Here is a 23,734-nt window from a genome sequence, read left to right as displayed (position 1 = left end):
TCCTATTCCTTGCGTCCTGTTCATTCCACTCTTGTTTTGCTCCACTCCCACATTTCCCGTGACCCCTCACTCACACCCAGGGCACCAATAACCTCCTGGTCACTAAAGTCAAAGGACACGTGGTCACTAAAGTAGCGTCTACTGAGTCGTGTAGGCACTATGTCTCATTGCCTTCATAGGAACGCCTTTTATTCTTCTTGGTTTCCCTCCCAACTCACAGGTTGTACCTTTTCTGTCCCTTTCAGGCTTTTTTTTCCTCTACCAGACTTCTTAAAATGAAGAGTTATCTGGAACTAAGTCCTGGGATCCTTTCTTTTTTCCCTCTCTATGCCAAGGATTTTATCCATCCTATGCTTCAATTCAACCTAGATTCATGATTCTCAATTTTTTGTGCATGTAAGTTACACCTGGAGAATGGGTGAAAACTTCAAGTCACTTAATCTTTTTTGCTTGAACATCTTCTTCTCTCATCACCCTCATAACAGCCTCATACAATATGATGATGATAAAAGAAATCATAAATGAACATGGTTGTAGTCAGAAAGCAAGAGGTACCGGGTGTCAGTCTGGAGTGAAAGATGTGGGCAGGCACTGAGTGCTGTCCCTCTGTGACCTCAGACAAGTCACTTTCACTTCCTGGGCTGCAGAGTTTAGAGAACACAGGTGTGGCTTAATTGTAGTTTTAATAAAAGATTGAATGAGAATTGGCATTTCATTTTCAAAGGCTGTGCCACTTTTTACTTGGAATAAAAGCAACCTTGGAGAGAAATGTTTCCTACAGAAAATAAAACTTCATCTGAAAACTGTTATTTACCCCAGCAATTTTCTATTCTATTTCATTTATTGTTACTTAAAACTTAGCAGAGAAAAAAAATGGCCTCTTTATGGGCTTCCCTGGTGGCACAGTGGTTGAGAGTCCGTCTGCCGATGCCGGGAACAGGGGTTCGTGCCCCGGTCCGGGAAGATCCCACATGCCGCGGAGCGGCTGGGCCCGTGAGCCATGGCCGCTGAGCCTGCGCGTCCGGAGCCTGTGCTCCGCAACGGGAGAGGCCACAACAGTCACAACAGTAAGAGGCCTGCGTACCGCAAGAAAAAAATGGCCTCTTTATAATGAACAAGTAAAGTGTTAGCTTAGTATTCGCTGTGGGGTAGTATTAGCAGTGGGAGGGATATTATGTTATAGCTGAGGCAATTTTCGGATGGAAGACATTGCTGAATGGGTTAGAAAAATTATGTCAAGGCTTAGGTTTGAGGAGACTTTTCTGTTGCCCACCCCCGAAATATTTTATGTATGCTGGGCTTGAGAGTTCATAGGTTAGCAAGGCAGCACTGAATCTTTCTGGCGGAAGAAACCTAGAAAAAAACGGTTTAGGGGCTTGCCTGGTGGCACAGTGGTTGAGAGTCCGCCTGCCGATGCAGGGGACATGGGTTCGTGCCCCGGTCCGGGAAGATCCCACATGCCGCGGAGCGGCTGGGCCCGTGAGCCATGGCCGCTGAGCCTGCGCGTCCGGAGCCTGTGCTCTGCAACGGGAGAGGCCACAACAGGGAGAGGCCCGCGTACAGCAAAAAAAAAAAAAAAAAAAAGTTTAAAAAAGGTAATAAATTATGTTTCAGTAGAAAGTTTTGTATACAAAGGATGGGTAATAATGTTTGCAAAAGGAACTCTGCACAATTCTGGGAAAAACCTATGCCATAAAACAGTAAGGTTTGTGCCAGTGGTGTACTGGTGAATGTTGAATAGGCTGTTCTCCTAGGGAAAAAAAAGAGCCTGGTTTGTGGCATTTGTTGATTTCCATGGTGTAAATATACTCACTGTAGCCAATTTCAAGATACCAATGTGAGGACCCTGAACAAAGAGTTAGGAAGAGGTGTGTGGTAGGAATCCATTGCAGTGACCCTACAGGCACCACAGATGTAACTTACCTCCAGGGCACAGGCAATAGTGAAATGTCTTAATTAATTAGCAGTGGTGAGTTTGGGATATTTGTTACCTTTGTTTTTATTTTTTGTTTTATTTTCTTTTTCTTTTTTTTAAATTGAAGTATAGTTGATTTACAATGTTCTGTTAGTTTCAAGTGTACAGCAAAGTGATTCCATTTTATATGGATTCTTTTCCCTTATAGATCCCTTTGTTTTTCGTATGATATGTTTAATTGTAAATCTATATAATTTACTTTTCAATAGTGTCTGTGTTTAACAACTGGCTCACAGAATTCCTGGAAAATTTAAAAATGAGTTCCTCTGAGCTAGTATGACCAGCTCCAGCTCATCAATGTCCTCAGAGAATAAAGGAAAATTATTACTGTTTGCTTAAGGAATATTTAATTACATTCGAGTTCTGAGAGGTGGCCACTTTGCTTTAGATGTTTTTTTGCTTGTTAATTTTCCAGAACTCTATGTTATCTTTTAATAGACAAATAAAAAACAAGGATTAAAATCATTGGATGCTAGATCAGTAGGTGATAGTTTTCTATATATGTGTGTGAGCTGAGTGTGAGGTATATATCTCCTTTTCTCGGGGTAAAAAAAGAAAAACAGAAAAGAAGATATTTGCTTATTGAAACATGTTTTATGAACTGAATTGTGTCCCCTCAAAATTCATATGTTGAAGCCTCATTTTATGTGACTGTTTTGGGAGATGGAACCTTTAAGGAGGTTAAATGAGGTCATAAGGGTAGGGCCCTAATCTGATAGAACTGGTGTCCTTATAGAAAGAGGAAGATACACCAGAGTTTCTGTCTCTCTCTCTCCCTCTCTGTGCATGACTGCAGGTCAAAGGCCACGTAAGGACACAACAAGAAGGCACCACCTGCCAGGAAGCGAGAAGCCTCACAGAAACCACCCTGCTGGCCCCTTGATCTTGGACTTCAGACTGCACAACTGTGAGAAAATAATTTTCTCTTGTTTAGGCCACCCAGTTGGAGATATTTTGTGATGGCAGCACAGACTAACTAATACAACATGTGAATTATGAAATTACATGCAATTCCACAGCGGTAATGTGATCCTTGCACCTCAGGCTTTGTCACAATGTCATGAGGAATTCCTTCCTACCTGCTCCTCTGCTGGATAAACTTCCACTTCCTCCTGTAGGTCAAAGGTTACCAGCTCTGGGAAGCTTTCCTTGGTTTCCCCAAGAAGAGTCAGCCCTTCCTCCCCTGTAAAGAGCTCTATTATAATAATGATCATAGTGTTTGGTCCCAACACAAATCCTTTGTAGAAAGGTACATTACATTAGAAATTTAGATTCAGCATCTTATCTTCCTGGGCTGCCCATATGTTAGCCGTACCGCTGTTACACTTAAATTTAAATGAAATTAAATATTCAATTCCTCAGTTGCACTAATCACATTTCAAATACTAAATAACTACCTGTGGCTACTGCATTGGACTCTCGGACAAGGAACATTTCCATCACTGCAGAAAGTTCTATTGACAGTGTTGCCCTAGACTGTAATTTGAGGTGGGGGGTTGGTAAGGTTGCATCTTTTTACATCCTTTTGTTTTCCCAGCATGCAGCCTAGTGCCTGCTATGCAGTAGCATTCAATAAATATTAGTTGATTTAAAGGAAAAAATTAACACTATTTATCTAGTTGTAGCTACTTAAGCATTCATGGTTCCTAGAGACCACAGGAATGAACACATATATAAAAATTTATTTTTATAACTGACAAGTAAAAGAAAACTAAGCAATTTTCATTTTCCCTGGGATGAGAAAACCAACATGCAGAATTAAGATATAATTATAGAATTTCCCTCTCAGGTGTTCATATAACAATCTATAGTTGTTAACTCAGAAGCACAATATCGATTCTAATTTATTTTTTCTAGGTCATCTATGCTCCATTGTTCTATAACTGACCCTATGGACTCATTAAATCTTTCAGCATGATATTTATGCAACCTTATTTAATGAGTCCTCCAACACCTTGAAATCTCTGGATCTCATACCTATTATTTTAGTGGCAAACTTCTGAGTTTAATTAACCGTATTCTTCATGGACTAAAGGAGATCATAAAAAGGTCACCCAGTTGGTACACAACTCCCTGCTTGCAGACAGCCTCTTTGTTGCCACATTTAAAGATCTTCAAAGAGACATAGAATAACCCTTGGGAATCCCTTTAGGTATTTAGATATTCTACCTCTCTCGGAAACTTTTGTTTCTTGCTTAAATCTTTCACGATTTAGTCCAAAGCAGTTCTCCTCACTCTAACTCCAGAGCAAAAGGAGAACAGGGTCATCTGTCACATGCTCCAGAGAAGCCCCTTTCTGTGCTTTAACTGAGACGTAGATACAATCTAAAAGGAGATATTGCTTTTCCTAATGTTCCTTTGGATTTCCTAGTAACCTCAGGGTAAATAGTAGGGCTGAGTAAATATTCTTTGAATGAAAAAAACAAAAGCCATAAAAATAATCCCTTAACAAATACAAATAGACCATGGCACAGAAACTAGTGTGGACCCAAACTTCTTTCTCATAATCCAGGACAGGACTTTTCAAGTGGGAGAAGTAGGTGTTAGTTAACAAGGATGCTGTTCTAGAGCTGGGGGAGGAGAAGGATTTAAGAGGGGAGAATGTGGAGAGAAAATGTGGAGGGAAGGGGATCTCAATAGAAGCAAGCCCACTGGGTCTCTGGTTGAGCTCAGCATCAGTACACGTAAGCTAGGTGCCTGTGAGTAGAGATGTGAGGGGAGAAGGCAAGTCAAGGTTGGGAGGAGGTGAGGGTGTCTGACCTCAATCCCGATGCTTCACACAGGGGAGCAGTGCATGTTCAGCAGGTGGGGAAGAAGGTTGTGTCAAATCCTTTGAACCCACCCATGCAGGCACCACCACGCCTCAGAGTCCCCCCTCTGCTTGGCAGTGCTTTCCCGCTGGATGCGGTGAACACAGAAAACAGCTGCCCACCTCTCAAGTACAGGCTTCCTGGAGGTAAGGTCTGTTTTCACTGGGCTGGAAGTTTTCTAACATCTAGTCCTGAGAGATGTTCTTCTCGCAGATGTTTGTTAAAAACAAGTGATTTTGAGAAACTTGAACATTCTGCCCATGATGGTTAATTCCTTTGCTCCTGTGACCAGTCTGGGGGCTAAATCCCTGGCAAGATTTGGTCATGATCTTGTGGAGGCCAGGGTGTCCCACCAGCAAACAAAACAGGCTTTGTTATATGTGACAGGTGTCTACCCCTTCTCACCACTCAGAGACCTGCCTCCTTCAACAGAGAGGCTGGGAGTCTCTCCACTCTACATATGAGTGTACGGAGGCACAGACGGTGGACCCTTATTGCTTGCCTGCCCACGAAATGTGAGAAAGTGATCTCACACCCCTGACAACTAGATCACAAAATCATAGCTTCTGATATTTACTGAGAAAACTGAAGGATACAAAACATGGGGTCTCCAAGGTTTGGCACTTCTTGTATGACTTTAGTAAAGTAATTAACCTTTAAAAACTTTAGTTCCCTCAACTGCACAATGGCAAGAATAAGACGACACATGTAATGTGCTTAGAAGGTGCTTGTCAACATAGTAAGTGCTCAGTAAATGTTAGTTCTTCTTATTCTTATTATTTAAATGTCAGGAAAAAAATGTTAATATCCTTCTATGGCCTTGAATTGCTCTTTATTTGTTTTACTGATTGTAGGAACTGTGGTTTTCATGCATTTGTACTCCCTATTGAAATAGATACAGCATAGAATAAAGCAAGCACTTAATACTTGACATAAATTTATGATTTTCCAAAGCTATACCAATAGCATTTTTAGAAATTGGTCATTTTATTTATTTATTTATTTTTATTACCTTTTTTTTTTTGCCTCTCACTGTCGTGGCTTCTCCCGCTGCAGAGCACAGGCTCTGGACGCGCAGGCTCAGCAGCCATGGCTCACGGGCCCAGCCGCTCCACGGCATGTGGGATCCTCCCGGACCGGGGCACGAACCCGTGTCCCCTGCATCAGCAGGCAGACTCTCAACCACTGCGCCACCAGGGAAGCCCACCATTATTTTTTTTAATTGGTCATTTTATAGCTCTTTACCTAAAGGTTAATACATATGCACAATGAGCAAACATCCCTGTATGTTTTTTTTTAATCTTGCTCTACAGTAATTTGTATTTATTAAAAAATAGAAGTTACCAGGGTTAAAAGTATGACTAAGCTGTTCAGCTTCATCTATTAATCTTTAGTTGATAACAAGGAATATATTTTTATCCCTGAAGGTTTGCATTCACAAATTAAAAAATGTGAAATTTCAAGTATTTATATGATGAGTATTCTTGGGATCAATTTTATAGTAAAAACTCATTCTTTTCTGGCAAATGTGTGATGGCTTTATGTACAATTACTTTTTATTCATTCATTTTGTTTTCAGGTTTAGTCTATCAATGGAGATGTTTAAGGTGTGGAAGGAACATTTGGGGAAATATTAAATATGGTATGAACTATACTTTCTGTACACTGCTATAAAAGAAGAATATTTTGTTCTTTTTCAAATATAAAATAGTGTAATTTTTTTTTTCTATTTTAGCAATGAGACCTATTTTTCCATGGAAAATGTGAAATTGGTTTATTTTTATGTTGTCTTTTTATATGTGGGAAGCTAAAGGGGTCAAACTAACTATGTGACTAAAGAATTTTTTATAATGTCCAGGTATTGTGGGAATATCTATCTCTTTTGAAAATAATTTTTTGCTAAGTAGGAAGGTCAGTTGACATTCTGAACGGAAAACAAGTTGCGAACCAGCCATCACAAGCCTTATGGAGTACAGTGACCCAAATGTAACCTTTACGTCTCTATTGCATTTTTTTTGAAAGACAAAACCCAAGTCATGTGTCTGAGCTCCACTGTCATTTACCTCTTCTGAGAGAATTCAATACTCTACCTGGGTTGTTAAATGTTTCACAATAACTCTCAAAAATACCAGGACAGGAACAGCAAGTGCAGCAAAACACAATCCGATGATGCTTATAATGGATGACTTAAAAGGTAGCCTAAACATTGATAGCCCAATGAGGAAGACAGCTTCAAGGTCCCCCTGACATCTTCCTGGGGAAATTGATAGTACTCGCCCCTCCTCCACCCCACCTTCCAATGTGAGTTTTATCACAAGGTCACCACAGGGACGAGATCATCACTGCTGGGAGGACATGGACAGAATTCATAGCTAAAAGCTAAGGGCGTGGCTTAGCTCTCAAATGACATTCTCTGCTTCTCTTTCTAGTATAATAATCAATAGTACAAAATAAAAAGATATCAAAGGGTCAGGCTCTTGATTAGGCAAAAAAATTAAAATACAATAAAACACCATGAAGGCAGCTTAAAGTTTTTCCTTCCAGGTGCTCCAGCCAGGAGGAAGGAATATACTAGATCCCTGCTAGTCAAATGTGGTCCCTGGAGATGTGGCATCCAGGACATTCCCTGGGAGCGAGTCAGAAATACAAATCTCAGGTGCCATCCAGACCTCCTGAAGCAGAATCTGTATTTTCATAGGATCTCCAGGTAATTCATTTTTTCATTCAAAATGAAAATAATTGAGCTAGAGCATCACTGTATGTGGCAATTGATATAAAGGATGAGAAAGAACTTACACCTCTTTCTCAGTAAAATTGTTGTTTTCACTAATTCTTCAACATGTTTCTGAACTGCACTGCTTCACAATCAACAAGTGCTTGAAGACAAAAACATTATAAATCTCACTACAACCCTGTTTTCCATATATCAGAATAGAAGTTTTTTTTTTTTTAGAATCACTATAAAGCCTCTTTTCTCCCTGAAATATACACCCATTGCAATGGCATAGTCCAGTTTTCTTATTAGCAAAGGAATCCAATAGATTTCATGATGTATTATTTCCTCTAGCAAGTTAAAGTCCTCTTTAATTTTCAAGCTTCAATTTGCTCTAGCCAGCAGCCCTTGGCCCAAGCATCCTTATTGGTTAGATATTTTCAAGAGCTCTTGATTCTAGAGAATCAGGAACTCCTGAGCTATCCCCTTAACTCAAAATACCGTTTAGGAATACAATGACTTTTACTGTAGTTTTAAAAGGAGGGGTGTGGTAAATTGAGTGGAGTGAGTCAAGAAGACTCCCTGAGGGTTAATTTAATCCCATTGGATTTTAAGGTAATATGATTGGAAACCAGTACTGTGAGAAGGAGGAATTTTAAAAATGTTTCAAAAGTGGAAATAATAGTGTGAGTGTAAGAGAGAAAGATCAAGGTCAAAGGGGAAGCCAATTTAGCAAAGAGAGAAACAAAAAGACAAACGAAGAAGAAGAAAATATGGAAGAATGGAATTTATGTCAGGAGGAGAGAGAACAATGATGAAGCAATAAATACCTGAGGAAGACACGTAAAGATGAGGGATGCATCACCCACCCGAACTATAGCAGGAAAAAGATGGGAATGTAAAGAAAGGGGGGGTGAAGAACAAAGGAGCAAGTCCACGATGCCTGTAAACCGGATGGCTACACGCCACCCTTCTCTCAAAAGCGACCCCTCCCATCCTGTCCTACCTGGCCGGAAGGACACCGGTCTCACTGGTCATCACTTGAGAGCTTGAGGGTTGGGGGGAGTAAAGTTGGGGGAAACAGAGGGATCCTCATGGCAAGTTTCCGACAAGAATGAGGAGGAACCGTCCCCCTGTGTGGAAAAAAAGGGAGGCTGTCATTTTTGTGACATTGAAACTGATTTCTGAGTCATCTTCTGTTTCAAATTATCTGTCTGGGAGTTCTCTTGGAATGCCTTTTAGTATGGAGATTTAAAACCTCAAGCTCCTTTATCTACTCCAACATTTCCCATCACAAATGCAATGGAATTGGCAATTGAATTCTCTTTGGTTCTTCTCTACCTTTGTAGGAATTAGATGTTAAATATGATCACAACTACTACTTTTGAGAAATTCTCCACAAAATCCCACTACTGTCAAGAAACCTGAGAAAAGACTGCACTGAGTCGTGGACAGCAATTGAACAATGCAGCCCGATGAGTCTGAGCTTAATGGCTTTACTTTTCTTTCTCCAAGAAAGAGAACTATTTTTTAACACACAAAATTAGTTTTGTTAGCCCTCGACATGTTTCATTCAAAAAATATGTATTGAACACCAACTACGAACCAGGAATTTCTCCTGGATGCTTAGAACTCAAGAGCACCAGTGAACAAAACAGTCAAAGCCCCTGCTATCATGGAGCTTACATTCTAATGGGAAGGGACCAACGCTGAGTGACACACTTAAGAAAGAATTCAATGACCTAATGAGAGGTGACAAATGCTATAAACACCAGAAAGTAGAGCAGAATAAAAGGGAAAGGAGATGCCAGGGATGGGAGAGTGGTGGAGGGTGGTGTAAACTTAATAGTGGTCATGGAAGGCCTTTTTGAGAAGACAGATTTGAGCAAAGACTTGAAAGACAGGAGAGAGTTGCCCAAGCATACACTTGGGCAATGAACATTTTGGGCAGAGGAAAGAGTCTGTGCAATAGCCCAAGGTGGCACTGTCCTGGCTTATTGGGGCCCAGCAGGGAGCCCAGGATGGCCTGAGCAGAGAATATGTCAACAAGGAGATAAAGAGGGGCTGCAGCTGAGTGGGGTCAGATCATGTCAGACCTTGAGGACTTTTATTCTGAAAAATATGGGAGCCATGGAAGGGTCTTGAAGAGAGGAGTGGTCTGATTTATGTTCTCAAAGGATGACTCTGGCTGCCACGTTGAGAATTGATTGTGAGTGTCCACACGTGGAAGCAGGGAGACCCCTTAGGAGGCTATTTAGAAATCCAGGTGAGAGATGGCGGTGGCTTTGGCTAGGATGGTTTACCTGCAGTTGGCAGCTTAACAATTATAAAGATGTCCTAACTGCTTCATAATATTTTGCAAGTCCTAGGTTTGCTTTGATTCCATTGAAAACAAAGACCCCTGTAAAAAATTTAAGAATTAAAACAGCTCATTTTGTATTTCCCAAAACCTAGTGAAATCCTTTTCAACTAAAGCTAGAAGTTAACATATTTCCTGTTTTCTGTATGTCACAAAAAACATGTACATTCTGCTGGCTACTATCTTAGACATGAATTTCCATATACTAGCATGATTAACTAGGTCAAAATCTATTTTGATGCCCAAATGGTTAAACACTCTAAGATTCTCCCCAAGTGTATCAAGTTGTGTGTTTGTGTGTGTGTGTGTGTGTGTGTGTGTGAAATGGCCATAGAGAATATGTAGTGGAGAATCTATCTAAACTATCAGAAATGTGATGAACTGTTTACTATTCTATCATAAATATTAGCAAAAGATAAAACCAACTCTATTGATAAAACTCTTTGAAATATTAAAATATTATTTGTATTGCTTTCAGCTACAAATTCAAATTCCTTGTCAAATTCAAAGATTATCCTCAGCAAATGATTATAATAAATGCAAAAGCTTGTGTCAATTGATTTTTGCTGACAGAAGATGTATAATCAGGACTCTAAGTGGTAGATTTGTTACATTAATTTGGCTTTAGGCATAATACATGGAAAATAGAGGAAGTGACTCTTGCTCTGAGAAATTGCTTTCCTATTTTGAACTGAAACTTTCTTCAGCATATGCCCTTTTGCATTAGACTTTTCTCTAGTCTCCACATACTGCTTCATCAAATATTTCAAAGCACTAATACATTTCCTCTTTGGATATTCTACAGGTAAATATTTCTCTTGGTTTGAGTCTGGCCATTCCTCCCCTTAAAATGTTGAAGGTCATAGAAAAATCAGATAGTGGTTTCCTGAGATCAATTAAATTTTTACATTTAATAATGTGTTTGACTATTTTTGTTATGCTGGTTATACCAAAGCAGGGGTTTAAAAACAAACTAGAGATACATTTGGAACAAGACATCTAACATGTGTTGGTAAAATTCATATAAATCGTGCACAATGACAGGCACACGGAGTAGAAACAGAAGTAAATCCCAAAGGTTTTGTGGGCTATCCATAGTTGTGGACTTCCAGTTTATGGTAGGAAGGCAGATGAAAGTCAGTGAGATTGAAGTCCATCTCATCCTATCCTTGATGCTAAACTCAGTGCTTGTTGGGAAGACTCAACCCCATCAACACAAACACTGGTTACTCTAACATGTTGTGGGTATTGTCTTTGGATCCTCTCCCCTCCATCCAATACGCCCATCACCATACTCCCATATTTTCTCATCTTTAGGAAAGGAAAATAAAGACAAAAGAAGGGGAAAGAAAGTTAATGGGATGGAGAAAAGGGGGAGGAATCAATGGCATACATGGGAATCTCAGTTCCAATTCTATTTAAATCTCAAACTCAGTTGTCTTGCAGGGGCCAACAGATAACAGAAATCCATGAAGCAGCCTGGGGAATGCCCTGCAGGCCTAAGGAGCAGCCTCTTCTCCGCTCTAGAGATTTGTTTCCATGTTGGATCCCTGTAATCATATAATCTAATTTTTAAAAAGAAAACAAATTAATAAAAAAATTTCTGATTTAAAAATAATAGTGTGATGATTTTGTAATGTGCCAACTTAGCTAGGCTGGACATATGCCAGGGTTTCCTTCCTGTATGTTCCCTGCTAGAGTGGGTTACAAGGAAGACTCTCCCAAGAGTTGGAGGGCTGATGAGAGAGGCAGCATCCACTTTGTAACACACATGCACTGTTGCTGATCTGTTGACTTGTCTTGTTGGGGTGAAGCAGCAACTGGGCCTGTAATCACTTTTTCTTCTCCTTGGGTCTTCCTTTAGTTTTTCTAACTCCTGGGTCAGGTGTGTTTATGTGTGTGTGTGTGTGTGTGTGTGTGTGTGTGTGTGTGTGTGTGTGTATTCAGCTCTGTGACAGAATTTCAGCTTCTGCAGGTTATTCTAGTTGCCAAGCCCACGCATGGTCTTCTCTTCCAGACTGCCTGCGTGCCTGCTTGCAAGGGTCCAGCATTAGATGGAGAGATGGCCTTGTGGAGATTGCATAGCCTGCCCCCACAATTACATGAGCCAATTCCCTGTAACACACACACATAATCTACTACTGGCTCTGCTTCTCTAGTTGAACCCTGACTGATACAGATGTTCAAATGATGTCCAAACTGACACTATGTGGGAATTTTATATTTCTGTTAATGGCTGGTTAGGTTATTTGGGCCATCTTTCTCACTGAAAACAACTAGAAAAGATGAACTTGATATTAAAAACTATATTCTTTAAAGAAACTAAGAATCACAAAAATTTAAAGAATGATCAGGCGCAAACTCCAAGGAACATCAAACCTAGACAGGTAACAGGCAGGGAAGCTGCTTTTGTCCTGACAGGCTTTTGCTAATGCTGGATATTTTGAATTCATCTTTTGACAGCCTTCTAGGATGAGGACAAAATTCAAAGCCTGTGGCTGGCCAGGAATGAGGGATCTCACAGGAAAATTTCCTTACTATAAGCCAGACACACAAATTGTAGATTTGAAAATAAACCAAATAGAACTTCTAGAATTACATAAAATACAAAAGCTGTATATAATTAACTCAGTGGATGAGTGAAGTAGCAGTATAAACAAAGAATTAGGGAATTAGAATAAAGGTCAGAAAGAAAATTGTCCACAGGGTACCATAGAGAGGCAAAAAGATGGAGTATACTAGAACGAGTTAAAAGAGGAGATGGAATAAGAAGGTCCATTTTATTCTATATGTAAATAATGTGATGGAAGGAAATTTTTAGAAAGTGTGATGGAAGCCAATTTGCTGACATGATAGCTGAGTTTTTACAGAACTGATGAAAGCTATCCATCCAGCCACCTCAAATGCATATTTAGATACATTATAGAAATTTGCATAAAACATAAGAAAAAATTCTAAATGCAAGCAAAGGAGTAAAAATACAAGTTATCACCAAAAGAATTACACTAAGACTCACAATTAACTTCTCAATAACAAGAGAGACCAGAGGACAGTAGAATCTCATCTTCAATGTGCCAAAAGAAAATAGCTGCCAACCTAAAATTTTATACCCAGTGAAAATATCATTCCAGAATAAAGCTAAAATAAAGACATTTTCAGAAAGAAATGAAAACAAACAAACCAAAAAACCCAAGGAGTTTACCACCAGTAGACTGTATAAAAGGAACTTCCAAAGGATGTAGAAGATAACGATCCCAAATGGATGATCTGAGACACAAGAAAGAATATCTAGCTAAGAAGCCTGTGAATGAATACTGCCTGTATAACATAGAATAATAATGTCTTATGGGTTTAGAAATCTATAGAATTAAAGTAAATTTCAAAAATAAATCAAGAGGAGAAAAATGGAGTTAAAAAAACTGTTTTAATATTTGAGTATTTCCTGAAGGAAATCAAGCATGTGTAAGTTTTACTTTCAAGAAAATAGTGAATGACTATATATTTTTTAAAAGGCAATTCTTCACACTGAAACAAAGGAAAAGGAAATTTCTTACACACACACACACAAACAAACAAAAAAGCAAACCACTGGGTAGGCCAGCCAAGCCTTGACAAAGAGTAGAACATAAAAGGTAAGCAGCCAGTTAGCACTCTGTGGTCTGGCTTTTAAGAGAGAGTCCAGTGGTTGTTGGCAGGGAGAATGCACGTTTCCCCATCAAGCAGCAGAGGATTAGAGGAGGCACAAATGAATCATGGAAAAGAGAAGCATCTACTTTAAATCCCCAAGGTAGTCTCTTTCTCCCTGAGCACTGGGAAGGCAGTACTGAAATAGTTGCATTTAGGGTTCTGTCTCAGGACCCAGCGGTGGGTCTGACAAGACTAACTTCACGCAGAGGGATGAGTCACTCATCCTGTTACAAAGATGTCGGCAGGGAAAGGAGGAAGATCAGTCTATATTCCCCTGGTGGAGGAAAAAATAAAGCCAGTAGCTACATGATGAAATGTTTTTTGGGTAGAAATTAAAATGCCCTAAAGCTTCTTGGAATTCTCTCTTGCTGATGAGCTATATAAAAACAGAAAACTTGTGTGCTAAGAAGCATCAAAGACAAATTAAGTGTCAGAGAAAAAGTAAATTACACATTTATTGACTGTTTTATGAGGTTATGGAGATGGTTCATTAAAAAGTCCCCTCAAAAGATGATTCTTCTTGTAATGAGAGCCCGTAGCTGCAAAGTGATCAATAGACATTGGAATATTCTCAGCAGATTCAGGGAAACTCCTGATTAACGATGTTTCAACATGTTAAAATAAATCTCTTTGAAGTGTTCAGGAAAAAGGCAGAACGTCCTTTTTATAATGAATTAATTCTGAGTTGAACACAACCACAAAAGGTGTGTTTCTTTGCAGTGGCAGTTGGGTCCTTCAGTTTTTTCTAACACCATTTGTACACATAAACCCTTTCCTATTGGCTTTGGCAAACCCAGGTATGGAAATCCCAATGAAACCAATTATGTCACTGAGTTGAAAGACTGGTTAGAGTTTATTGCGTTCATCTTAAGAACTCTGAAGCTATGGATTTCATAGCTTTGAACAAAGCTGAAAACAGCATACACTCAGGGACTGAATCAAATATCTCACTGCTAAGGAACATGCAGCTGAACATTTCTCCAGGATTTAGAACTCTACTGAAAAGGAGCTGAGTATTCCCTTTTAAGGACTTTATAAATTTCAGTGGCACTTATGTACAGGAATGCACGACATAATTTTATGTCAAATTGAGAGCCAAAATGTTTATCTATTGTATAAGTTGCCTCTAAGGATCACCTACGTCCAATTTCTTCAACTCCTTTAAAAATTACATACAAAAGGAAAAGATTCACTGAATCTCTTTTTCAATGGGAAAAATGGACTCTACACATAAACTTTCACATTGTGGGGTTGGTCCAATTTGGTCCCCTACCAAATACAGACCAGCAGGATGGAAGTTCTTCGTCCATGTGTGTAAATGAAATGGACTTTTAACCTGGTTTTGATTGAGGCACATTGTTCTGTTCTGTAGCATCATGGTAAAAATGTTTGCAACTTGAGTTAATCCTTCCAGATCATAAGTATGGTTGAGTAAAAAGCTACCCTTTCAATTAATCTACATCTGTTAACTTGCTCTAAATCTAGCCAGAACTCCTTGCCACTGAAGAACTATTGTGTTTCACCAATTGGATTTTCAAATTTCTTTGGTTAAAAAAAATTTTTATACTTGTTTGTTCACTTTTAAGCAAACAAGTTGTTTGGTTACCAAATGCTTGGAAAATCACACAGATTGTGATTGGGGTTCAGGACAACTGCAAATAGTGACACTAGGAGAAAATAGGAATGGAAAAAGAGCACCCTCTTGTTTAAGAGGAGGTTAGGAACATAAAACACGTGATCACATTAGTTAGAATAAGTGGATAAAGAGGAAGTAAATGTTATAATCGACAGTAAGGTGAAAGACACTGATGAATGGGAAGAGACATGATGCCATATAGTGTATGTTTTTGCCATAAGTGAAAGATTAGCCTTTCTTGGTTTCTAGTTAAAAACTGCTTATCCCACCTAAAAAACACTTGAAGGAGGAACTCTATTCCCCTCGGCAACTTCTGGCAAAGTTTGGCATGCTTTCCTCTTCATAAGAAGATTGCAACTATCTTTAATATTACCTACTACAGTGTCAACTCAATTTCCTTGTCCAACATTGAATGATGGAACAGTTCATAAATTTCTAGATGTCATAAAATCACCCTGTCTTCTCATCCTTCTGACTGAATGGAACTCACTCGGTTAACCTCTTTTATAGGTACTGCTGGTCATTCATTTCCTTGAGTTGCTCCTCTTTCTATTTTGTTTCTACTTCTGTTAATTTCCCTCATATCTATGTCAGGTATCAAAGGCTACTCCAATACTGATGTGAGGAGGGATTATTTCAAAGCCAGTGCTGTTCTATTTCTAGTCCGCATCCAGTAATTATAGGAGCACAGATAACTGCTCTGCTGGCCTGGCCTTTCATTTGCTCAGTTTTGCCATCCTGTGTTTTGGTCTTTCTCCACATGACCTACACTTGATCTTATTGTTTTATTTCACTGTTTATTATTCCTCTTTCTGGTCACGGTCATTTCCCTTTATTAGCCACTGTGTCTTACAATATTAACAGTCATGGTTTCTTATTATATTATTAAAGTCATGGTTCCAAAGCACAAAATTTTTAAGCCCTGAAGAAAACCTCTCAATAAATGCTTTAGTTTGACGTGGAACCAACAATCTTCAAGGGCAGCCTTCAAATCCAGACACAATAAGATGGTCATTAAAAGCAGCCTCATGGGTGAAAAGCAAAGAGAAATCATTGTGGTACCTATTTACAGTCAAAAATAAAGGCAACAGAATGACTAAAAATTCATAGAAACACTTCAGATCTCTTTCTCAGGTGCCAAAAAAGAAATGGAAAATTGCTATACATATGGTAGGGTGCACACTGTTAATTACCTACCCAACTATTATCTCTCCTCTATTTTTTTGATAAGAAAACATCAGTTTTGTTCAGGTACCTGGTGATCATGGAATTGAAGAGAAGGTGAAATCCCTCTACCCTTTTGAGTAAGTCTTAATTACTCTAAGCCAATCATGAAAATTACATTCTTATGCTCATAATTGGTTTAGGAATGGACATGGACACAATTCTAGCCAATGAGGGGAGGTCTATGGAGGAGATTTAGGAAAGTTTTCCTCAAACCTATAATCAGTTACAAGATGAAGGTTATGATGCATGGAGCTAAGGCAGACGTCTTGTGACTGTGGGTTTACAGCCTGGGGATGAAAGGCAATTAACTGAGATAACACTGTGGAAATTCTGAAAAATACCCTGATTCTTGATGAGGTTATTGAACCACTAAATTAACTATTCTTCAAGTTTCAATACCTCTGAACTTCCAGTAATGTGACTTACTAAATGATATTACTGTTTAAGCCAGTTTTAATTGGGTTTTCTGTAAAGCTGCTGCTGAATACATCTGACTGATAAATTATCCAACAGTTATTAGTTCTTCTAATGTTTGGTTATATCCAGTGAAGAAATGTACTACTAAATTTGATTTTAATCATGGTAAGCTAGAGCAGTAACATAAAATCTTTGTAGGGTTATTTATACTGAGATTTATGTAATTTAAACACATTTGTGATCACATTTTATTTATGAGTAAAGTAGCTGACATTTTTGAACAAAAATGAAAACAAAACAAAAATTGTGGGAATAGCAATATTTTCCAAGAGAGATGTTTTAGAAATATAAAAACTGGCTAATGAAATATCAACCATAAGCTAAATATACCATACCAGTGTACAAAGTAATGACAAATTGAAATTCAGACAACATGGATTGAAAATGTATGTATTTGAATATATCACTCATTATTCTTAAGGTGTTTCTGAAATTTCAGTCAAACCTGGATCTTTGGCTCCAAACCTTTGAGCATTTAAAAAAAAATCAATCCTAAATGGAAAATACTGCAAAGTCTAAAATTATGTTAAAATGTATTCTACCTTCCTAATGCATAATCAACTTGAGAGGGTGGCTAAGAATATTTAAATTGTATTTATAAAAAAAATTTAAAAATGTATTTTTATATAAAAATTAAAAACATAATTTATTTATATAAAAAACATAAAAATGAGCAGCATAGCTCAATAATGATTAATTCTTAGATTTTCACTACTGTTTGAGAATCTGTATTCCCAAGCCTAAAAACTTCGTGTAAAAAATATTAAATAAACGTTCTGCCCAATAAATAATAGCAGAAACAACCACAAAAATATATTTTAAATTAGCCACAAGCAATCTATAAGAAGTATATTGAACAGACTATACAATGAAACAAAACTAACATTTGATCTTTGCAGAAATGTAATAGCCGTGCCTTTTAGAGTAGATATTTTAAACTGCAGATGGAAGAACAGGAAAACAGAAAAGCACGTTTTTCACAACAGAAAAATATTCAATGATGAATCAAAATGGATAGAATGATCTAAAACTGAGATTATGCTAACCTGAAAGTATTTGATTTACAGATATTCAGTTGGTTTAAAGTTAATATTCAAGGAATGATTGATTTTGACCAAATAAGCATAAGGTAATTTTAAGGTGGAGCCCCAATAAACTATTATTATGGGGGAAAAACATTTGTTTTCTTCTGGTTTATGAAAATATTTTGTTAAATTAAAAACCAGGGTGACTTTGGTACAAGACATCCTCTGCTGGACAGAGTCTGCCATTACAATATTACATCATCTATTTAGAGCTGAAGAAACTTGTCTAATTTCTCTCTTTCCTGGTGGGGAGGTGGTAGTGGTGGTGGTGGGGAGGTATGTTTTAAAAATATCTATGCCTGAGCTACATCCCAGACCAACTGAAACCAAATCTCAGGATCTGGGTTTCATGCATTTGCAATTTTTAAAGATGACCGGTGATGAGTGCCTACTGAATATTGCTATCAAGATTTTTACCATCATTGAGAAAGTTACATGAGTTTCACATGCAAGAACTGGTCTGAGACTGTGTGAGACATACCTGAACTAGGGAGGTTTTATTCTAATTAAATGGAAAGAAAATGAAATCACTGTGTATTATTATTCCGTTCAGTTTACCTTGGGCTTTTCGTCCAGGATCTGCTGACGTATCTCTTTGTGTTTCTCTACGAGTTTTTCTTGCCGTTTACTTTGTGCCTCTTCTAACTATAAGAAAGTTACAAATAAAGTCATTTTCATCTAAACATTCAAGTGAATGTTTTCAGAAAAAATTAAAACCTTTTCAGATCTGTGACATATGTTTATTTCATATCCTGGTCAAGAACTGACCTTATAAGGGTAGGAGACTGCAAGTATTAAAGCTGGGTGATGGGTACACAGAGGGTGGGAGTGAGGTGATCGATGGATTATACCATTCTCATATTTTTGTTAATGTTTGAAAATGTCCATAATACCAATTTAAAAATTAATGAAAAACCTTTGGAGGTTGCCACCTCTCTACTGTTGGTGACAACTAAAGGTTCTTTTGTGGAAGGTCCCCTTGACATCATGTTTCTGGGTTCCTGACTCTAGAAATGATTCTTAATGTCTATCTTCAGATGAACCTTTCTACATAGAGGTTTGCAATTAAACTTGCAGAAACACTGATTACAGACTGGCTGCTCTGGGAAGTAGCTCTGCTGGGTGCTGGTGATAAAGAGTTACAACGAAGCATGGCTTTTCTCTCCATAGGCTCACATGGTATTTATCAAACATTCATACATGGTTTGCAAAAGAGAAAGATACTCATCGGCATGACATACCCTCTTGATGTACTGCACCACCTCCTGGATGTATGACCGGATCATCTCTGTCTTTTCCCTGAAAGCAAATGACAAAAAGATCATTATATGAACTCATCCATCATCAACAAACATGGGAACCTCAGGCTTCCAGATGAAAGTTTACAGAACTCTCAACATCCTTCTTACTGCTGCAAGGAAGGTACCAATCTGCCAGCTCTGAACAAAGGTCAGGTTCCACCCAAGGCACAAGCTCTGTTTTCACTAAATGCCAGGAGGGTTGTCTGACAATATCAGAAGTGAAGATTTAGCCTTTCCCTTAGGGTGGGTCTTTACTCAGCCTTTACCTACAGGCTCTGTGGGCACCTCAATCCTTTATTGAACTGCTCTTTGAGTTCACTATGAAAAACCTTATAAAACGGATCTTCAAAAAGGTTAATTAGAGGAGAAATTTCACAGATGGGTCTTTGTATGGTGGAAGCTGTTATTCTGCTGTAGAATAATTCCCAGGTAAAAGGTGGGAGAAAGGGGGTTCTTTCTACTTACTCTTCCATCTGGCTTTTGTCTTTGGATTTAGCTTCTGTTATCTTCTCCTGCCTCTTTTTATCCATTTTCTTCTTTAATTCCTTCTTCTCTCTGAAGGCAAAATGGAAGTAAAAGGGAAAAATGGTCAAGCAAATAGCAATTGGTGTTTAATACATTTACATACACAAATCCATTGTAAAGAGAATGAAGGCTTACTTCTCACAAATTTCTTTAAGCTTCTTTAACTGATTATTCTGACATTCTTCAGCAACATCTGTCAATTTTTGAATAAGCTGAGGAAAGAAAATGCAAGTTGGCTATTTTACATTATCACAAACAAAGCACATTTTCCCTTCCTCCCCTCCACATCAAACAACAGTATCTGAGGTTAGAAAATCTGATGTTTAACAATAGTTAAGGGACTTCCCTCATGGCGCAGCAGTTAGGAATCCGCCTGCCAGTGCAGGGGACACGGGTTCAAGCCCTAGTCCAGGAAGATCCCACATGCACGGAGCAACTAAGCCCATGCACCACAGCTACTGAGCCTGTACGCTGGAGCCCATGAGCCACAACTACTGAAGCCCGCACGCCTAGACTCCATGCTCCACAACAAGAGAAGCCACCGCGATGAGAAGCCCACACACCACAACGAAGAGTAGCCCCCACTAGCCGTAACTAGAGAAAGCCCGCACGCAGCAATGAAGACCCAATGGAGCCAAAAATAAATAAATTAATTTTAACAAAAAACAATAGTTAAAATCATCAGACATCTTACATAGGCAATAAGGACAAAATTTTCAACCATTACATTATCTAGGTTTTAATATGAAATTCTTCTTCTTATCTGTTTCTAATTAAACAGGATTTCTTAAATTATTGGGTTAGTTAACTGCAGCTTGTCTTTGCCAAGTGCAAAGACAACGAACAGTGTGGACCCAGGTACCAATCCCCACTCTATGACTCACTACAACTATGACTTTGGTCATGGAGCCTATATTTTCTGAACCTACATTTTCTTGGTTATAAATGAGATAATCAATGCCTTTATGTCTTGGAGGTACTATGAAGCTTAAAATAAAACTGAGTGTGATACAAATGTAAGATGTAATCAACTGTAAATTATAATTCTTGGTTTCCAGCTTTCATTCCTTGCTTAATTGCTTCAAGAATGACATGAGTTACCCATCTTAGAAACTGATGTTTGTGTCCTGTGTGGGTAACTTCCAGTCGCTTCTCTTTCTTTATTCTACATGAAGAACTTATGGAACCTTCTGCCATTGCTCAGGCAGCAATAGCAACTGGACTCAACCCTTCTTACTGGAGCATCAAATAGATGGTGTGGGCTTCCTACGAAAGGTCCATTCTGTTCCCCAGAGATGGAGATTCTCACATATAGCAGACTGAGTTAACCAGTTATATATATATATATATATATATATATATATATATAGTAGCTATGACAATACCAAGGCAATATAATCATAACACCAGCAAACTTTCATTGGTAATTTACACATGCCAGGCATAGTTTGAAGAGTTTTAAATGTATTAACTTATTCAATCCTAAGAATTGTCCTGTGAGGTAAGAGCTACTGTCCTCATTTTACATATGAAGATACTGACGCAGGGGACTCAAGTTCTGGGCTCTTGTACTTGGTGGTACTTGGCAGAGCTGGGTACAAACCCAGATAAATCAGCCTCCGCAGCTTGTGGCCTTCACCACTCTCCCAAGCTGCCTTTTGTTGTGATTTTAGAAATTGTTTTAAAAACCTCTTCTTATCTAAGAGAATAAAAGAAATCGAGGGAGAAATTCTCTCACAGAATTACCATAAAGAATCCACATTAACTTGACATTAACATGAAATTTGATGCACTCATCTGTGAAGTGGATTAAATCTGAACAAATATTAACTGGAGCTTGGGCCAGCAGAAAGCCTATTTGAAACCATTGAAAATCATTCAAAAGAGGTTGCCTGATCATGACTGTCACAATTAAAGAAATCATGAAATACTGCAGTTTAGTAATGCCATTTATCAAACCATCTAGATGTAAAATCCTGCTGTGCAAAGACTCTGACCATTTCCTTGAGGATTCCCACAGCACCTCTTTGCTAGCTGAGGGGTACACACAGGGCCTTCAACTCCCCAGAGGACCATTCTCCTCCCCTGTCCAGCCTAAGGAGTTAGAGGGTTATCAGGGGAGCCCCAACCTTGGTGGCAACATCAGAATCCCTTGTGAGCAACTTCTTAAAAATACACATTCCAGGACCTGTTCCTAGGCCTATGGACTCCACATGTCTAGGGGCAGGGCCTGGGAATCAGTGTTTTCAAAATCTCCTCAGATGATGTGGATTCTTTGCCAGATTTAGGGAGTCTCAGTGAGCTCGCCCTCCTTCTATAGCCACTGCTAAGTCTCCCAGCAACACTTCTGAATTCAGTGACATTCGTGCTTCTGTTTCCGTGTTCTCATCTCCATCATTCACCCTAGTCCAGAATCGTTTCTTGATTATGGCAGCTCCTGTTCACATTTACAGCTTTCCTCCCCACTCCTGCCCTCTTCCTCAGCAACATCAACATCCAGGCAATGAAGCCACTGAGCTTGAGATCTCCCAGCCCTCTACCCACTTGATTCTGAGTTTTATTTCCATTTGTTTTCAGCCCCCACACAACTGCCAACACCAGCTTCCCTCAAGGTTCTGCAAAAGTTTCCTGTCTGCTGCATCCCCTGGCCTTCCTTTTTGCCCCTCCCTTGCACCATCTGTACTTGTTTTTTATTCTTCTCAGAACTAATTCCCACCTCCTTTGCTCCCAGAACACACACCTTTATCTAAACTATTCAAGTTAGCCACAATTCAACAAATATTTATCAAATGCCTACTAAAAACCTGGCATTATTCTAGAAACACTGAGCTGATGAGTTGGCTTTCTAGATCTTGCTACTCAAAATATAGTCCAGGAGCCAGCAGCATTGGCATTACCAGGGAACACAGCAGAAATGCAAATTCTCAGGCCGTAACACAATGGACTAAACAAAAATCTGCATTATAACAAAATTCCCAGGAAATTCATGTGCACATTATTGGGGAAGATGGAGACAGTTTAGAAGAAGCCCTCTGTTATGCACTGAATGTTTGTGTTCCCTCAAAATAAATATATTGAAATCCTGACCCCCAGTGTAATGGTATTAGGAGGTGGGACCTTTGGGTGATTTGGTCATGAGGGTGGAGCCCTCATGAATGGGATTAGTGCCCATAATTGTAAAAGAAACCACAAGAGCTCTCTCACCCCTTCCACCACGTGAGGACACAGTTAGAAGAAAGCTCTCTATAAACTGGGAAGTGGGCTCTCACCAGACACCAAATCTACTGGTGCCTTAATTTTGGACTTCTCAGCCTTCAGAACTGTCAGAAATAAATATTCATTGTTTAAGCCACCCAGTCTCTACGGCACCCTCTCAAACTCCCTCTTTTCTGTCTCAAAAGAGCTGCAGAACTTTATGTGCGTTGTCTTCATTACCCAAGACTCAGCTTCCTCACCTCTGAGTCAGGGATAATGTTTCCTTCCTGGGGTGGTTGTGAAAGCTGGAAGAGAAGACACATGTGTGATTCCTAATAAACCAGGTCATAGGTTCTTAGCTTGGTTTCCTTACCCTTCCTTCCCAGAGGAAGGTTTTCCTTTGCTTTTTGTCCCATCTTCTTCTCCCTGTGGGAGGATCACCATTTCACTTTCTTCTCTCAAACTTTCTTCTGCACTGGATACATTCATTCCCTTTGCCTAAAAACACATCTCTATTTTCTTATCCTCCCAGAACCCTGAACTTTTGTTCTACCTTTGACCTTCCTTTCCTTTCCATCCCTAAAATGGAAGACCAATGGCTGCTTCCACAGCTGCAATGCCCCACTGCCACAGTCTTCAACCCCACCATCTCTTCCATTCCAACTACTGGCATTTATCTGATTTTGCTTTAAGATTACAAAAACTTTTTTGTTACTAAACTCATTGGCCATGTCTCAGGATGAA

At 39.0% G+C, this 23,734-nt stretch overlaps 1 protein-coding gene across 1 annotated transcript in view; it reads right to left on the bottom strand.

The window, feature by feature from the left end:
- Positions 1-9,800: 9,800 nt before the first annotated feature.
- PLCB1 (phospholipase C beta 1) overlaps positions 9,801-23,734 on the bottom strand; it is a 625,151-nt gene continuing 611,217 nt past the window's right edge. Inside the window, exons 28-32 of the mRNA XM_079944642.1 lie at positions 19,931-20,007; positions 19,736-19,825; positions 19,211-19,268; positions 18,528-18,614; positions 9,801-9,899 (exon numbers count right to left, since the gene is read on the bottom strand). Coding sequence (XP_079800768.1) covers positions 9,864-9,899; positions 18,528-18,614; positions 19,211-19,268; positions 19,736-19,825; positions 19,931-20,007 — 348 coding nt within the window. The 3' untranslated portion in view covers positions 9,801-9,863. The remainder of the gene's footprint in view (positions 9,900-18,527; positions 18,615-19,210; positions 19,269-19,735; positions 19,826-19,930; positions 20,008-23,734) is intronic.

The sequence above is a fragment of the Stenella coeruleoalba genome, assembly GCF_951394435.1.
Source record: "Stenella coeruleoalba genome assembly, chromosome: 15".
NCBI lineage: Eukaryota > Metazoa > Chordata > Mammalia > Artiodactyla > Delphinidae > Stenella > Stenella coeruleoalba.
This window is presented reverse-complemented; position numbering and strand designations above follow the sequence as displayed.